The 19,099-nt window shown below is 42.1% G+C and overlaps 1 protein-coding gene across 1 annotated transcript; it reads left to right on the top strand.

Moving 5' to 3' along the window:
• Nucleotides 1-893: 893 nt before the first annotated feature.
• Nucleotides 894-18,757, top strand: NAB1 (NGFI-A binding protein 1; the record flags this gene model as incomplete). Its single annotated transcript, XM_079539247.1, has 7 exons — nt 894-1,721; nt 7,157-7,290; nt 8,326-8,377; nt 13,821-13,931; nt 16,118-16,259; nt 17,452-17,601; nt 18,666-18,757. Exons 1-7 carry the CDS (start codon nt 903-905, stop codon nt 18,755-18,757), a joined length of 1,500 nt encoding a protein of 499 aa, XP_079395373.1. The 5' UTR covers nt 894-902.
• Nucleotides 18,758-19,099: the final 342 nt, after the last annotated feature.

Raw genomic sequence — 19,099 nt, 5'->3', positions numbered from 1 at the left:
TTACAGTAACACCGTTCTCCCAAGCTGAAACCTGTACAAATGGCTTTCCTGCAGCAACAAGGACAGGCGACTGCTGCTGTTTGTCTCTTGGGAGCTTTTGGAGTGCAATTGCTGTATAGCCGAGTGCTATTTCATCTCGTAGCTATCGATGATCCACTGCTGTTAGCAGATGAAACAGGCAGGTGAATCCCAAGTCATGTTTTTAAGCCGTATGTGTTGGAATCCATCAGAGTTCTTTTTTCGTCTGTGGATGTTGATCCTGTGGATCCTGTGTATATGAAGTGGTAAAGATGGTAGAAATGCTTGGTTCTGAAGCAGTCCCTCACAGATCCAGCTTCGTTCATTCTCTGTGGTTCTGTGAAGCATTGCTTTCTTTTTCTGATTTCCTCTTACAGTCCTCCAAATTGACATGGAGGAAGACGATTTGAGAATTAAGGGGAATCAAAACTGATATTTTGTTCAGAGGATCAAGTACTCAGTAATTCTTCTGTGATCGTTTTGATCTGAAGATATTAAAAAAAAAAAAAGTGGAATAGAAGCAGTGAGCAATATTGAATGACATTCTTGGGAACAAACATGAAGTGGGAATGCTGAAAACAAGCTGGTTTTGTGTTTGAATCATCTTCTTTGTAGGTGCATCGCAACTATCTACTGATTTGTTTTTTCACAAATGTTTCAGCTGAGTCTCTTGTTTGATAAGATATTAACTGGTCAACGAAAAAGAGAATTATCACCGATTTTATCATTTCCATATGTGTTCTTGTAATGAGAGGGGAAAAAAAGAACAATCCTTTCAGTTGACAGTCGTAAGGAAAGGTGTAGGGGGGAAGTGCATCTGAGTGTCAGCGTTCTGATGTTCATCTTCTCTGTGCTTTTGCTGTCTGCAGGTTCTGTCATCCGTGATGGCGTCAGCGCTACCCAGAACCCTTGGGGAACTGCAGCTGTATCGAATACTGCAAAAAGCAAATCTCTTGTTCTACTTCGATGCCTTCATTCAGCAGGGTGGTGATGACGTCCAGCAGCTCTGTGAAGCCGGTGAAGAGGAGTTTTTGGAGATAATGGCTCTGGTAGGCATGGCGAGCAAGCCGCTTCACGTGCGACGGTTGCAGAAGGCCCTGAGGGACTGGGTGACAAACCCTGGTCTTTTTAACCAGCCTCTCACTTCCTTACCAGTCAGCAGCATTCCGATCTATAAACTGCCAGAAGGGTCTCCTGCGTGGCTGGGGATATCCTGCAGTAGTTACGAACGGAACAGCGCTGCCAGAGAGCCTCACTTGAAGATTCCAAAATGCGCTGCCACAACTTGCGTGCAGAGCGTGGGTGCGAGCAAATCTGATGTGGTGGGGAGCTTATCACTACAGAGCAGCAGCGAGCCGAGGCTCTGGCAAGGACACCACACGACAGAGAGCGAGCATAGCCTTTCCCCGGCTGACCTCGGCTCTCCCGCTTCACCAAAGGAGAACAGCGAGACGCTGGATGCCGCTGCTGCTCTGTCGGTTGCTGAATGCGTAGAACGTATGGTTCCCTCCTTGCCCAAAAGTGACTTGAATGAAGTCAAGGAGTTACTGAAAACAAATAAGAAACTGGCAAAGATGATTGGTCACATCTTTGAGATGAGCGATGAGGACCCTCACAAAGAGGAGGAAATCAGGAAGTACAGTGCAATATATGGCAGATTTGACTCAAAAAGAAAGGATGGCAAGCATCTTACTCTCCACGAGGTAAAGTCCCTTGAGCAACAGTGGGCTTCCTCCCCTATTTTTGCACTTTCTGTGCGGTCCTGTTTATAGAGCACACTTTCAATGGGCACTCTTGATTAGATAATGAGAGTTGCGTGTCTTGCGAGAGGCGTCTCCAGCTCTGCCCGGGAATAGAAGTCTTGGGTGAAAGAGAAACACCCTTTCCTGTGTGTGAGTGTGTGTGTGTGTGTGTGCGTACCGCTGACTTCAGCTTTATGTCCTCAGAATGCTCAGTCACTGCTACAGTCCTTGAGAACAGAGGGTTTAAGCACTGAAATAGCACACTGGTGTTGCGCTGAGCATGTTCCTCGGGACTCTAGGCACTCAGCACCTTTTTATACCAGTCTTGTCTTCATATTCCCTTGGGCCTTTTGAGCATTAGCTGGTTGTTTAGGAGACTAATAACTAAGACAACTTGTGTCTGGTAACAGAATGACCTGGCTTGGTTGCTACACTCTGCTCTGGACCCTTCTCTGTAACTCATATGAAGTAAATAGGGTTCTGCGGATGAGGTTCCTAACCTGGTGGGGTGTTCTTGTGGTGTTTGGATCCTTTGCAAGGATGAAACTTAATGATACAACCTATGGCACGTTCTTCAGGGAACACAGTGATCTTGGGCCAGCCAAGCCAAGTACAGACAGTGAGAGTTGTGAGGAGAAACATTACTGCCTCCAGTAACGATGGGTGACTGTGCTCTGAAGATTTTTCCATCAATACCTGCTTAGTATCTGTTCCTTCCTGTCCTTAACAGTCCGTGCAGGCCTCCTTCGCTTCGATTCTGGCTTTCTTGAGGCTCGTGCTGTGTATGTTGTAACACGATAGGTGTGTCTGTGTTGGGAATAGTTCCCTAATGCTGAAGTGCAGTACAAGAGGAGAACAAACATTAAGTCAAAGCAGTGCCAGAACAACTGTTGATATTAATGCTGCATCAGCATTTTTACAGTTAACAGAGATTGCAAAATTTCAGTTGGATTTAAAATTTGGCATGTAAGACTGAGCTCCCAAAAGGGAAGGCAGTGTTTATGCTACAGGAGTGCCAAAAAAGCTGCACTGGCTTTAGCCTTTTTTCACTTCAAAAGGAAGTTTGGTAGGTGTGTTACCCATAGTTCTACTCATGAAACAAGATTCTCTTTGTGTTTTTGACTTCATGGACAGAAAACAAAATTTTTCTTTGCATTCCTGCTTATGTATTTTTACTTGAAAGACAGCGCGCGTTACTAGCAGTAACTTTACAAGGACTTGAACAGCAGAGCAGGGAGATACCTCATGGAGACTTGTCATTAGTAAGTCATGTTTGCACTACATGTTTCAGTTGCACACCTTTTACTTATTTGCTTTGTGACTGTGTCTGTGCATATGATGTATAGAGTTCCGATATGCAGGAACAAATGTAAATGTAGCCTTTCTCCCTGTCCTTGCAGAAGTCTCTCCTGTAACAGAACATGTGGCTTATGAGGTGAAGGCAGGATTTGAGAGGCTCAATTGTGAGGTGCCCCATGTGTGTTGCTGCAGTCAGGACTGGGAGAAAAGGCTTCTCCTCACTTGAGGATGGGTGCAGTCAAGGTCTGCAGCACAGCATGTGCAGCCATGCACTTCTTCCATCTCTTTGTGGAATAGGAGCTGAAGAAATTAGTCTGAAAGGAATCTGGGCAGACATCTCCTCAGACAGCAAGGTGGGCACTGGGGGGTGGGGGTCAGTGTGTGTTAGGTGTGCTGGGCTCTCCGAAGTTGGCGGTGTGAACAGTGGGTGCTCGTTTGGAGGAGCAGGGTGCCAAAGAACTGGAAGGAAGGAGGACTGCTCTGCCCTGTGACTGTGTCGTAGTGCAGCTGTACAGATCATTGTAAAACCATGTTTAAAGCTGGAATGAGAGCATGGTTTGGCTTTAGGAAATACTTCTATCGCTATTATGACTAAGGGCATGGAATCAAAGGAGTATGTGGTTGACTTATGCCTCACTTACGCATGTGAGGCCTCGCTGAACTTGATGGGAGCTGCACACATGCAAACAAGAAGAATTTGCTCATAACTGGTTTACTGTTTGCTTAAAGAGGCTGGATATCACTAAGTTTTGTCTCAAACATTTTTCTCCCATTTCTGCGTTAAAGCACAAAAGGCACAGCTACTGAATGACCCCTGAGACTATTTGTTGTTTGCAGTTTGGTAAACCAGAGTTTGCCTTTTTGTGAATTCAATTTCAGTGGATTTTTATTTTCAATGACTTAAGCATTTAGATGCTCTGAAGGAAGGACCTTAAACGAGTGGGGAGGTAAGTTTCTGCTTGTCCGGATGTGATGTTTCTGCACATGTTAATACATTCCAAGACTCTCCTCCTGCCTTGCAGTTCCAAGTTTCTCCTTGCAGCTGGCAGTGAGCAGCTGAATAAACTTCTCTGTGAATTTAAAAAGCTTGAGTAGTGCATTGCTTCTTACGGTAAAGATCAGGGCACTTCTGACTCCTCAAGCAGTGTGGAGTTGCATGCAGACTTGCCTTAATCTTGGTGGTAAGTAATTCAGAGCTTTCTGTTACTGTGTGAACACTGTGGTATCCCAAGGGACTTGAGCAGGCATTAGAGACCAGTGAGAACTGGAACTGCTGAGCTGTTCTGAAGTATGTGCTGTTGGTAGCATTATCTGTGTGAGGCGCTTATCTAATCTAATGCGAAGTCTTTGGAAAAAAGAGGCTCTAAAACGAGTAAACATGCTGTCCTTTATCCATCCCGTTGTCTCGGTATTGCACAGCTTTTCAGGCGGGAGAGCGAGTCGTGTCTGAAGTTGGAGTGAAGGAAGGATGCGTGTGAGGCACGGCCTTGCACTCGGTGACTCTGGCATGTTTGAGTCAGATCTGTAATTTGCGTGTTGGTGTTTCAGTACTTGTCTGGGTACCTATAAAAACTGAAAAAATCCTGTTTAATAGTGTGAGAAACAGGAGTAAGAAATACAAGCAATAAATTCTGTCTAACTCAGTGTCTTCCTTTTTCTTTTGTTGACTCACCAGAACAGTAAGGCTTAGTATTTAATTATGTGATTCTAAGTGGGTAGAGGGAGGGTGGAGGGGGAGGGGGGAAGGCTATAAACCCCATCAGATGGGAATGTACCCATCCTTGGCTGTAGAGCCTGTACGGTCATGTACTGCTCTGTCATCAAGGCTTCTAGCATACAGAATCGTACTATTCAGGCATACTGTACTTTCTCACAGCAGGATTGTGCCTCCTGAAAAGGCAGGAAGCCATGATGCAGTTCAGTAGTCTGCATCTGACCTCAGAGGAGAAACCAGGAAAGATCAACAAACAAACATTTGTCTTTTCTTATGTATTAGGATAAACAGCATTTGTCTACAAGTACCCAGAACGTTCAGCCGTTTTTGCTCTTTGCAACCTTTACTGAGGGATAAAAAATACTTTGAATTATGTTGTAAACATCAGTCATATTATTCATCCTGTGCAAAGTAATAGCTATCACTCTGACAGAAATTAGCACCTGCTTTGGATGGTAATTCTTGCCATAGGTGCTGTATTAACCTTTTATTTTTGTATTATTTTTCCTGGGTTCTTTCTGAAAAAGGTAGCCATTATAGCAACAGTTCCTCTCAAATGGGTAATAGTTGGTTATTTTAGCATGTTGTTCTGTAGGAGCGTAGTAACCTAGAGATGTTGCACAGAGTGAACTTCAGCTTCCTTGTGCATCTATCTCTGTGGGGCATTTGTTGTCTGCATGGAGACTGAAAGCTCAGGTCACATATCCAGATGGCCTGTTAAAGATATGTTTGTGCTCTGCTTAGCATTCAGGTATCACAGGAAACGTCTTAATCAGATCAGAGGCTTTTGTGCTGAAGAAGAGGAAAAAATGCTTATGAAATATCGAGAAGAACAGTTGTGTTCCTTGTGAGGTTTCACTGCGTGCTGGCTGCTGAGAGAGTCTCAGCTCTGCTGATGCATGTTTTTTCCATCCTCCCTGGTGAACTAGTGTGGCATTAGACAAAATTTCTCTTTTGGCTGACATCAGGAGCTCTGCTTAAGGATGGTGTGCTCCTCGTGTCGTGTGACAGCTTCTGTCCTTCAGGGATGGTGGTGCAGTGGTTCGGGTGAGCTGCTAAGCTCCCATTTAATTCAGGAGCAGTGCTCTGCAGTGGGATAGATAGCGAGGTAAAAAAGCACATCCTGGCATTAGGACCCCTAGCATTTGAGGCCCCTTGTGTGTTTGTGCCCACCTTCAAGCATGTCAGCCTACACACTGACCTGCTGCCACTCTGCACTGCCACCTCAGCCATGCAGGGACCAGGGATGCCACAGTTTGGCCTGTGAAGAGTATCTCAGTGTGCTTGAAATAACCTAGCTGACTTTCAATGTTTATTACTCTGAGACTAACACAGAATGTATTGCTGATGGCAGCAGCTGGTCTGAGCTCACCTGTGAGAAGCCAAGCCTGTGCAGAGCAGCTTCCTTTTGAAAAATAAAAGATATGTGTGCCCTCTGCAAAAAGCACCCGCAGTATTGTTATGCTGTCCTCTTGCTGTTACGCCTCGTGACGATTGCTGGCTGTTCTTTAGTTAAGGAAGAAGTGAAAATGTCTCATCAGCCCATTTGCTGTGGAAGGAGCAGGAGGAATCTTTTTTTCCTGCATCCCAGTGTGGGTTTTTCTCATGACATCAATAATTACGTTGTTTGTCCGTGGTGTTGATGGTGTGCCTTTTCAGACAGCGATGTTGTTAAGCTGTTACAGTTGCTGGCAGTATTACTGCTTTCTATAGGCATCTGAAGTACATTATGAAACCATTTTGAGCCTTAAGGCTTTTTTTTTTTTTTTCCTTTATCAAACTATTGCCAGCAGCAGAGCCACTAGAAATGTGTCCCAGCAGGCTTGGGAAAACATCCTTGAAACTAGTTAGATTTGATTCATGTCTGAAGATAGTCTTCACAAACACCAGGGTGAGAAGCATAGCTAAAAAAAAGTTTCATCCTTTCTTAAACCATCACCTTCTACGGAATGTATGCTGTATTCACCAGGGAAAGCCATCTGTACCCACACTGTCAGATTTTTTTTTCAAGTCCGGGGCATATTGCGGTTATAAAAATAGTACTCCCTGTAAACCAGGCTTTGGGAGCCAACCAGTGTGAATGCTCAGAGCTCCTGACTTACACAGAGATTTAATTAACGCTGGGTTGAGGCACAAGCAGAGCACATCGAGGGTGTTTCAATAATGCTTGACTTTAAAGAACGTTCAGTGCACCTTGTATCTTTTCTCAGAAGCTTATGTGTATTAAGGATATAGATAAATGGAAGAAACCATCCAGGGTTTAGTTTACCACTATAAGTAATCTTGCTTGCTGTTGAAATCTTTCAGTATTTCAGAAGAGGGTACGAAGGTAGAGGGTGAAAGTATTTGGAATCACAGATGTGTTTTTGTCTTTGATTTCCAGCTAACAGTTAACGAAGCAGCTGCTCAGCTGTGTGTGAAAGATAACGCGCTGCTGACCAGGAGAGATGAACTCTTCGCGCTAGCTCGGCAAATCTCTCGAGAAGTTACGTACAAGTACACTTACAGGACCACCAAGTAAGGCTTTAATTCATTCTAAAGACCTTCACTTAATCAGTTTCACAGCATTTCTTCTGAAGCACAGGAGACTCTTTCTTCTTGCTCTCTAGCTAGCAAAGTGCTCTTCCAAGTAAGGTAGGAAAGTGCTATATAAGTCTTGAAGCTTTTAAACTGCTCAGATTTAGCTGTCTTGAGTCACCTTTTTATTTGTTCTCTGGTGTACAGATTTGGCAGTGATAGTGCAGGTGCAAAGGCATCTGAGAGGGTAGCGTTTCAAGTATGGGAGGCATTTGAGTATGTCAGGGTTAATGTAAATAGGCAGAGTAGCCAAAAGCTTCCTAATGTGCCGCGTTTTTTGGGTTTGGTGGTGGTGGTGGTGGTTGTTTTTACATTGCAAACTGAGTTTGCTGGTTTCCAGGGAATGAGAAAGATAAGATCGTAGGGAGTGTCTTGTGAACTTGGTTGAAAAAAAACTGAAGCAGAGTTCTAATTTCAGTTGTTAATGTTCTGTTAGGTGAACTGCTGTGGAATAACACAAATGCTTAATAGCTTCTGATTACAATTAAAAATGAACTTTCCTTCGTATTTATTACTTCCGGATACTTTCTATGCATTGCTTTCACATTTTTACTCTGACCTTTATTGCAATATCCTTTCCACGTATGTTTTCATAACACTTCTGGAGGCTTTTTGTGGTTTGTTTTTTTTTTTAATCTCCTTCCTTCCATGATGATTATATGTAAATACAAATCCATTCTGGGTAGTCAAAGTAAAAGGCATTTCTGTAATTCTCTGTGCTCAGGCAGATTTCCTTTCTGTTCAGAATGAGAGTGCATGAGTCTTCTGACACTTCTGAAAACAACACAAAGCACTTGTATACTTCTCCTCTGTGCTCAAATGGCTTTTAATGCTGAGTCCAAGTGAATTGCATGCTTTTCTGTGCATCCGACTTCTCCTTGCCTTACTTTTTTATTCCTTGACTGTTTCTCATTATCATCTCTGGTGATCAGGGTTAATCTTCTGTTTACTAATAACGAATGTCTTCTCTTCTAGATCTAAATGTGGAGAAAGGGATGAACTGTCACCAAAGAGAATCAAAATAGAGGTACAGTATTGTGGCTCCTGTATTTCAATCCACGTGTGCTAAAATGTATGTGTGTTTTGAAGGGATCTGTTGAAGGAGCTTTGTCAGAACAATATTTGGCACACACTTGATGGGTCTGAGAGTGAGGGTGAGAACCTCTGCTGGAATCTCTGAAAATGTGCATGCTTGTTAGAGAAATCTGTAGGAGCAGGGATAAAGAGCAGGATTTGCTTTGTGGTAAAGGTGCTCTCAGTGTTTTGTGCTCACGATGTGTAAAAGGAGGAGGAATGGGACTAAGTGATATTCTATGGTGGAACAAACTCAAGTGCTGTAGGAAATGTCTTCCCATAAAGCCTCTTGCTTAGATGTCGGTGTTAGGTGGGATGGGTTGATGGGTTTTTTAGTGGTTTTGTTTTTTTTTTCTTCTTTAGTTAGGTTGTGGTTCTTTTTTGTTTATAAGTTGCTTGAGTCAACTTCTGATCTTGTCCAGACTGCAGAGTTCTGGGTACAGATTGATGGGGGAATATTGGTGAGCTCTGACTGTGCAATAAGCTAGAGGAGAGATGCTATTGAAAAATCAAAAGCTGGCTAAAAGCAACATACATGATTCTGCTTGTAGTGTTAATTTACTGGATTTTGCAGTTAATTTTGGGCCTAAAGCATGTGTACCCCTGGCTGATAAATACAGTTGCACAAGGTTTTGCTTAGGGAAATGAGTGTTCTGCTTTTAGTCAAGTTGCCACTGCTGGGAAGTAAATCTGAGGGCTTTTAATAAGTCACTTACTCAAACAAATAAACACACAATGGTAAATATGTGTACTTGTGTAACTTGTAAGAAGAACAGATCTTCCTTTCTCATTTTTTAAACAAATTGCTGTTTAATTTTTACACGGGTCTCTAATTTGTTGCTGGTGTTATGGGGATTTTTATTGTGCTGCCTGCTCCAAGAGGTGCAGATATAAATGCACATTAGAATGTAAGCTGGGGCTGAGCTAGAATTGCATGTCATGCAGATATGTGATATTCTTTAACTGCAGAGAGAAGCTTTATAGCATTCTGGAATGTGTAACACGATCTGTGGTAAATGATGCACCAAACACAAGGCTCTCATTTTTTCAGCTTTGTTACCTGTACAAGGGCTTTCCCTGTGCAGCAAACCCCAGTGGGAGCACTTAGCTTTGAAAAGGCAGTTCTGAATAGGTACATAGGTGTGTTCTTTTGTTACTGCTGTTTCAGTTCCACCAGCGTGCGTACAGTTGTAGTTTGAGTTTAAAGAAAGCCAAGCACACATGCACATTGAGAATTTACTTGTAGCTTTCATAATAATTCTGTAATGCCATTTAGATGTGTTGAGGTGTGCTTTGACCTCTGCCTGCTCTTCAATCTATAGGAAAGAGCTGGGAGAAGCTTTATTAAGTGATTTTGTGTGTCTTCACTCTATTGCCAGCCTTGACTGATTTGTTGCAAGGTGGTTGTTTGGTTCTCCCTTCTCTTTTGTCCAGCCTAGCCTTAATTCGTAGGAGTTGGTGGGGAGTTGCTCCTCCTTTGCTTGAAATAGTGCTTCACAGACAATTAGATTTCAGCATTAGAAAGCTTTTCCTTCATTCAGTGATAATTGATGATGAGCAAGTAAGTGAAGTGACAGACTAAGGGAGGTGCTTTTTTTCTGTGGGATCTTCATTGAAAGAAAAAGTAAAATTAAAAAGCAGTGAAAAACCTGGGAAGACGGAGGACTGGGACAACCCTAGGGAATCTGCATTCTCTTAGTTTTTGAATGATGGGTCTGGCAGCTGCTTTCTCAAGGGCCTGTTTAGTTCAGTAATTCTGAGGATGGATGTTTACTTGGTTTTGTTTTTATCTACAATTGACAGTCATATTTTAAAATGCATATGCAAATTTGGTGTCTTAGTTGTGCAAAACACTGCTTTAGAAATAAGACTGTCTCCAAAATAAGAAATAGAAAATTAAGCTAAATGAAATGGATTTTCATATAACAAGATAGCGTTATTAACTATGAAATGCCAGCTGTCATTATCAACATAAATGCCTCTTTCTGTACAGGGGGAGTCTGCTGGGCTCCCCAAAGTCAATTGTTACTGTGGTTTGTTATGACTCTGAGGTACATTGTGAACTAGGTAGCTTTTTTCAAAGGTGTTGGGAGGGGAAGAGGCAGTATGACTCAGGAGGTCACTCCTCCTGATCAGATTTGAGTGATCTGATACCTTGGGCTCTTAGGGGTTACATTTTGGAAAAGAGATCATAACGTTTTCAGTAAAATGAGAGTGGCAGTAAGCACTGGGAATCTGTTTTTTCCTTTCTGGGTGAATAATCTTCGTCCTGTTTCTGAACGACTGTGGCTCAGTTAGCTGGCTGTCATGCTAATATTTGGATGCAGTGGATCAGAATGTAGGTGACTTGGTACTGCTAGCTCTGGCTTTGCTTTCTTTTCCTTTTTTTTTTTTTTTTTGTGAAGGTCGTTCTGTGCTTCTGTTCTAAGGCTGCCCTCTGTGTTCTGATTCACCATTCCTTTGCCCATTAGTCACTCGTGTCTCTGGAAAGCGTAATCTAAAATACGAGCCTGAATTTTGAAAGGTTTCACGCCCTTTTTTCCATACTGTGATAGATCGCTTAGTAAAGATGAGTTAATTTCCTGAAATATAATAACATGCAAAAGAAAAAAAAAAAAAAAAAAAAACAACCCTAAAAAACTCTGAAGGTCACATGTGTGCCAGCGGAGCTGTGTGTGCAAGCTTAAACATTGCTGGGTTACAGCCGCCGATGTACATTTATCCTCTTTATGAATATGAAACTCACATAAGCATTACAAAGAAACAATATGCCATGAATTACATCAAATTACCTGTAAAAGCCTTTCTCCTCCCCTGTGTGCTCTCCCCCTCTTATTCACAGAGTGGGTGGGCAAGCTGTGGGAGTGAAGTGTACAGAGGAGAAGGGGGGGAAAAAATTCCAGGCAAATGAGAGACTAAAGGTGCAGAGGGAGTGAAAAAAGGAGTGGAATGAATTGGGCTTTAGAACCAGTTGTTATTACAAGAGAAAAATAAAAAGGAGTTGCATTTCCTGAGTCTGCTTTGGAGAGAAGGCAGAATAGATGCGTGGGGGCGGAAGCGGTGCTACCTCTTCTATCTCATCCACATAGGTGTTGTGGGGCAGGGGCACCCCTTAATTTGTCATCTTCCGTGACTCAGTACCAACAGCGCTCAAAGCGATGAGCTGCTGGGGCAGCACTTAAAAGGCAAAATAAGTCACAGGTGTATCACGCTGTGGGCTCAGATGGAGGGGCTGCTCAGCATCGTGCTGCTCTTTGTTGGGATTGATGGGGTTCTGTTCTCAGATACACCACCGACAGCTAAGAAAGGAGAGAAGCAGAGAACCAAACGTGGCCTCTTTGTCCCTGGGCTTGTGGCAGAAAGGAACTGTTCCGTGCCAGCGTTTCCGTTCAGCTGAAGGAGATGGGTGGGGAAGGCTTGCAAAAGCTGATTTCACAGTGCTCTGGGGGGGATGCAGGAAGGAAGGGAGAAGTGGAGGCTGTGAGGAAATGTCTTCCCCTGGTGCCAGTATGGATGAAGGGGGAGAGAGAGAAAAGGCCCACCTCCCATCGTTGCTGAGACAGTTGAAAAGCAAATCAGCGTAAGTGTGGGATTTGGCTGTTTTTCTCGAAAATGGCAGAAGCAGTAGAGTCTACTGTTTGCATAGGAAAAAAATGTCATTAGAGAGAGCAAAAAGCACATGTGGGACTGGGAACATCTGCTGCAAGAAGCCTCTTGAAAAACAACTGAGCAGCGGCGCAGCAAAACAGAACTGCGGTGCTGCACGAAGCGGGCTCCTCTGGCGTGAGGAGGGAAGGGAGCGGCGAGGCAGACGTGGTGCAAAGCAGCCCTCAGCAACACCGCACTGTGAGTGGGAGCAGCCAGCAGCAGGGAAGGCCTGCAGGGTGCCGCTCCACTCTTGCATTGTCATCTGAGAACCATAGGCAGGAGTGATGGGTGACGGTCGCAGCAGCATGCAGGGAGGCCTGCTTGTAGGAAACAGCCTTTGCTGTTATATGGGCTGTGACCACAGATAGATGGTGAAGAACGTGTTCCTGATTGGTTACTAAAATAGGATCCTCGGCGATACGTTCTTGTGTGTTTGCTTTTCATCTTCCTACACACAGTGATTTTTTTCCCAAACAAATTCAGGTCTAGCTGTATGAAAATGGTCAGCGCTCATGGAAATGCACTGCAAAGTCTTTGTTTCTAGAGGATGAGCTGCTTTGTGGCAGTTTACCTGGTTGTGAAATTTTACATACTTATCGTGTTTATTTTTCCCCAAGGGAGTATGTTGGGTGGATAAAAGCCTTATGCAATGATTCACACGTTACTTTTTTTTCTCCTGAAGCATAAGGAATAATTTATTGGCATTATGCTGCACTCAGGGTTTTGGCCACAGCTGTTCAGGTTGGTGTGCAGCCCCCAGTTTGCGCAGACCTTGTAGTCTTTCCTGTGATTTTTCTGGAAGGCCTCAGTTCAGCTTTCTTGGATGGTAACGTATTTGCTTGGCTATTGTCAAAAATGTTTTTGCTTGCATACACTTGCCTCCAAAAGCCGAAATGATAGTTACGATAACTGTACTACTCATGGTACTTGAATACTCAGTTACAAATGTCACTGTTTTCAGGTTTGAGTCTATTTTAAGTTCTTTAGTATTTTCTCAGATCTTAAGTCACCTCTACTCTGCCTTTGTAGATGTTTATGGATGTTCATTTGCTTTACATGGTCTTTAGTGCCAAGCAGGATAAGTTTTTCATCTTGAACCATTGCTCGGATGATTTATGTATTGTAATGAAGTCTGGCAGGCTTTCACACAAACTTTATTTGCTTTATTTGTACATATGCAAGCTGCAAGAGAGATTTGCATGTCATAACCGTTTGAGGCTGAAAGAATTCTTGAATCCTGGTTTCCCAAGTACCTAAAATCTTTGCAGCGTGTTTCATTTGGTTACACTAGTATGGTTTCTATGTGTGGTATGTTGAGTTTTGCGAGGTTTCACTCAGTTTCTCAAGGTTAGTATAGCCCTCTGCTGTGCCCTGGTCTTTGACTTACATGTATATTTGATTTCTTAATCTCCAAAGCTGCTGTATGTAAAGACCAACAGAAATGATGTGCCTGAATCTACCTGGCAAAGCTAGTTTATGTCAGTGACAACAATAGTCTGAATTCACCTTAAACTGTGAGAAATACGGTTGTCTGTGTATGGGACGTTAGATGTATAGTGGGTACTGTAGAGAGACTGTGTGCATTGTAGAGACAAACTTAAATGTTGTGGTTAGCACAGACATCTGAACTCCAGAGCGATCAGTTTGGGTTGGGTTGCGGTGTTCCTTTGAGTATGCAGAGAGATGGGGTGTGGGAAAAACTAATCATGCCTTTCTCTTGGTGTTTGGTTTCTTCTTGTGCTCAATAGGATGGTTATCCTGACTTCCAGGACGCAGTCCAAACGCTCTATCAGCCAGACAAAATGCCGCTTGCTTTGGCTAAGGGAAAGAGCGAGGATTCGGCAGCTCTGAATTCCCAGGTAAATTAACAGCACTACACTGTGAATGATATAGACCAGGTACATTGATTTTGATGTATTGGTTCGATGACTAAAGGAATTAGCTTCAATTTTCAAAGGCTACCTAGCGTATCTATGATTGTGTCACTCTTAATTTGTAATTAGCTTCTGAAACTCTTCTGACAGTGTTCCACCTTTAACCTTGTTTGCTCTGAGAAGGCAGAATGTAGCTTAGAGGGCTGGAGGAAATGAAGTGGCCTGTTGGGTACTATTGGTACAGTTTGTGCTGTGTGCTTGAATTATTCGCTGTAAATGGAAACTTGTTGCATTTAGAGAATAAATAGAGTAGCAGATCTTGGAATCCTTGGTTCTGACATTTCTTTTTAAAAGAAAAGTCCATTAGACTTAGGAAATAGAGAACCTCTGGATCTAAAAGGATACGTTGCCTTTCTCAATAACATCCAGCTTGGTAGGAGTCCAGCATTTTCACGTTTCAGAAGGCATTTAATAGGTGAAGACAGGTTTCCAGTTCTTTCTCTTTTCTGTAGTGTATCCCAGCCTTGAAGGCAAATGTAATCATGGAATTTTCGTGTAAGATTCTGTTTGGGATCAACTCTTCTGTTTTCTGAGACTAGGTATGTTACCCTGGCTTGTGCATTCTTCTATTGCAAAGCAGTATCCAGTCATGAAAATTCTGTTCATTTTACTGCATCAAAAAGCAGCTGTGCTACATTTCTGATGTCACATAATAATTAAACGAACTTGGTTTTATGTGCTTTTGGTCATTGGTCACTGCTGTGCAATTGTGGAATTGAGATTTGTTTTAAACTCATGTGGACCTTCAGCTTCTGTGGTATTTTTCCATGGTGACCACAGCAATTACTGCAGTTCTGTTCTTTCTGTTGCAGTTAAACATCAAAAATTACAGAAGTCAAATGTTAAATATTTTACTCTTTTAAAAACAGGTTTTCAGTTCAAAAGTAGTAACAGGACTGACAGAGTAGCAAAATTAAAGCACAGTTGGAATTAAACCATTTGAAAATTGTTCCTTTTTTAACTTACTTCCCAATACCAAACTTGGGCTGTCAGCGTTCTTCTGCAGAACCTGATGACCTCTAAGCAGAGTAAGTTATCACTGGTGTTGTTACCCTCCTGTCAGGGTCATGGCTGTGCTGCAGAAGCTCTGCTTTTTCTGCTCTGTTAGGTTGTCACCACATTTAAGTGTTGAACTGAGCAGAAGAAGAGCGTGGGAAGGCACGACTTTGGTCATCTACCAGGAAAAGCTGGGTACTCTGAAAGATGACATCACTTCTTTTTAGTGGGCATCTGTACGAGTTGAAACAGTAGGATTACAGTAGGTTAACCTGGAATAGAAATGAAATTTCTCCTGTTGATCCTTGGGGTTAATTTGATATGCGTAGTGTTCTCATGTTCATGACGGCTCTTCTAAACAAACATTATTGACTTGTGATTTTTTTCTTTTTTTTTTTTTCCTGCAAAATGCTTATTTACATTCTTAAGAACAAGATTAAACTGGAAGCTAGAATTTTCTTGGCGTTGGATTCAATGACAAACATTCAGACGCCATTTCCTCCCACGTTGCGCTGCATTGTTTAATTTCACTCTCGAGAGGTGTATAGGTCTTGTTCTTCTTCTAGACAGACATTTCGCACCTTTATCCCCCACAAACATACTGTCATCCTACACTTTCAGAATGGCAGATTTTTATGCTCGTATAGTGCTGTTTCCTAAAATAAAGATTCCAAGATGTCTGGTGAAATCTTGGCATAAGTTTTTAGCAGATGTTGCCATCGCTCTTGGAGTACTTTGTGAATACATGTATTTGAGCAGAGCTAAGACATTATTTTTCACTTCTCTTGAGATTCTCTTCACGTAACTCACAGCTCTAAAGCACAGAAAGTGTGTTTTCAATGTGTTTTCTAAGAACAGAATTTAGTGTTGCATTTTTGCATGGATGAACTACTGCAACTAGGATTTTAAGCATTCCTGAGTGACTCACTTGAACAGTATGAAAATTTTTATGGGTGCAAAAATACTTTGTTTACTTGATAGATTTGAAGAAACTGTAAAGCACACATCTGTACATATGAGTCAACAAAAATCTACATCTAGGCTGCTAGTCTTATCATCTGATATTGTTTTTTCCATGTTTTGACTCAAAAGATGTATGTATGCTTTATTTGCAGTCTGAAAAGGTGATGGCAAAACAGATGGAGTTTCTTTGCAACCAGGCTGGATTAGAGAGACGTCTTTCCACAGGGTGTTACAGGCAAAACTCAGAAGAGCACAGCCCCAATGGCATGTCATTAGATAATGTTGATGGACAAGGTATAGTAGCTTCCAGGCACGGTGTTGCTGTCAGCAAATGCATCTGAAGTTACACAATCTTTGTCAGTGGTGTTATTTATCTAAAATAGCACAAACAGAGCACTGAGCACTGAATGGACAAGACAAGATCACTGCCCTAAGGTGCTTACAGTGTAAATAACACACTGAGGTGTACAGCCACATTCTGCTCTGTTACTGTCATGCAGCTGGGCAAACTGCTTTCCCTACAGCTAACGTTCAGGGAGGGAAGAAGGTAGGGAGAATTGCTGTTAGTGAGGGCAATGCTTGTCTCTAAGCTTTGAAAATAGAGCAGCGTGTTCAGGCTGTTGCATTTCATTTGTTCTCTTCCTTTGTGGAGATGGAAGGTAAAGCTGATAATGGAGTTGGTGCAATCCATTTCCCCCCCACCCCACCCCTTTTTTTTTTTTTTAACTTACCTGTGCAGTCTAGGAACAAAACTTGAGTAGCTGGCTATGTAAATTACTATGTAAATTCCTTAGAAGCAAGCAGATTCTTATAATGTTTGTAGTAGCATGTTCTTCAGAAGGTTATAGTTTTGTGGTGATCTGTTTGATTTACCAACTGGCCGTTTGCCAGCCTGCATTAATCTTAGGAATGTTTAGTTTGTTTGACCGGTTTCTGTTTAGATTTCTGTTTGGGTGCTGTGAAATGGGAGAAAATGTAAAGTATGGACAAGAAATGCAAGCAGATGATTTTTTGTTTATTTGGTGTTTTTTTTTTTTTAAAGCTAGATTTTTTTTTTTTAAAGAAGCAGTAGAGGGAGGAACTAAGGGAATGAGAGCAGTAAGCATTGAAACGTCGATTTCCATTTGTGTATGTTGATGATGCAGTGCCGTATACAAGTGCACAGAAAGAGTAGGTGTGTGCAACCAGCTCTTCTTGATGTTGTGTGTTGCTTTATACCATTTATCCACTGCGCAGTGGCACTGGGAATTTATGGGATGTCAGTGGGCTTGTTGAGCAGAATGAGAGATACTTGCATGGATATAGAAGTATCCACTGCCTGTGGAGTAGTCTGCATACCAGCATATTCGTGTAACAGTTGTTCTGCTAGAAAGCTTCCCAGCAGCCAAAATTTAGGATTCCTGACCAAATTAGTCTGTTTTGATTTTTGTTTTTCATTATTGCTTTCTTGTTAATGCATCTGTATTTCACTGTGAACCGCTTCCAGGTGAAAGGCCGCTGAATCTCCGGATGTCAAATCTTCCCAGTAGACAGTTGCAGCACATTTCACTTGATGGAGAGCAGCACGTTGGAAAACCTCTGTGCAGTGAATTGATCCGGCTTTACCCTGGTGGTGAGGCAAAGTCCCAGTCCTCAGGTTGGTGCTGTCCCTTGTAAATTAACCACTGTTTCTTAGAGAACCTTTGATTAACCGTTCAATGCGAGCTGTCTCTTGAATGAAGAAGGCAGCTCAGTGTGCAACTCCTCGCATGTAACTTCTCAACCAAGGCTTCAGACAGAGCTTCAGGAGTGGTGTTACTTCTTAATCTAGAAACAGATTTCCTGTTATTTGGGATAAACTTAGAAGATGCAATTGCTATATTAAGATCAACAAGTTCTGGCATGTGTCTGTCCTGAGGGAGATATTGACCCAAAGTTCTGCTGTTAAGTACTTATTCTGCAATCTCTCATTGATTGTAATAGGGCTTCAGTCTGTATAAAGGAATCAAACTGTAAATGTAGTTTTCATAAAAAGACTTTCTGTCCTGCCTGGTGCTCTTTCTGTACTCTGTATCATGCTATGTGTGCTTTGAACTGTGTCCCATTCAATAACTTCTACTCAAGTTTATCTTGTTGTTTCCCTTTGGCTGTGGGAGAAACTCTTAAGTTTCACACAAGACAGCAAGAATCCTTCGTGCATGGGTGGTTTCAGTTTCACAGTTGGCTCCTAAGATAAAGCCAGGGATTCTTGAGATTCTTACAGCTTTAGGAACAATAATAAAATCTCATCTGAGTTTGGCAAGTGCAATGGGAAAGAGGTTATTGAAAGAGAAGAAGAATCTTGCATATCTCATTTCGGAGTGCTGAGAGCTCAGTTCCTTTTATTTCTCTTTTTGCAATTTGACTGTCTCAATCACCAGGTGAAATTTGCCTTTCAAATTTCTAGTGTAGCGTACGTCTCCACTAAGTCCTGCTCATAGGGAGAATGGAATTAGATCTGTGGGGATGGCTGTAGTCGCCGTAATGTAAATGAGGTTGTAACCCAGATAGGTTAAAGCCCAGTATGAAGGCCAAGAGTTTATCCATTTATTCAACTCACAGTGTACGTACAGTTAGTGGACCCTTTTTTTTTTTTTTTTCTTGAAGTAAGAACAGAATATATTTGTTCCCAAGCAGTGTTTTTAACATCTCTTTTTCTTTCTTTTCTTTTTTTAAATGCAGAAGGCCTTGGTATCTTAAAGGATTTTCCTCACTCAGCTTTTAACAACATTGAAAGGAAGGTCATCAAAACAGAACCTGAGGACACAAGATAGTCATCCTGTTCTGGAAACCAGTGTCATAATAAAGAATGAAACTTCACGAGAGAAGGAAAAACAGCCTTAATAACCAGTGTTGCCTCATTCAAATAAGAGATTTCAATAGCCAAAGCATAAGAACTGGTCCAGTAATCTGTGGAAACAGAAAAGCAAAAGACACTGCAAACTAAACAGTAATACAGGTGGATAAACATTCCTGTTAAAGTGGTTTTATAACGTGGAAAGATTCACAAATTAATATTGTGGGTCTACATTATTTAAGAATGTATTATGTATTTGTATAACTTATCAAAGTAAATCTAGATGTTGGGACATGTATAGAGTCTAGTAGATGTGGCT

The sequence above is a fragment of the Tetrao urogallus genome, assembly GCF_951394365.1.
Source record: "Tetrao urogallus genome assembly, chromosome: 8".
NCBI lineage: Eukaryota > Metazoa > Chordata > Aves > Galliformes > Phasianidae > Tetrao > Tetrao urogallus.
This window is presented reverse-complemented; position numbering and strand designations above follow the sequence as displayed.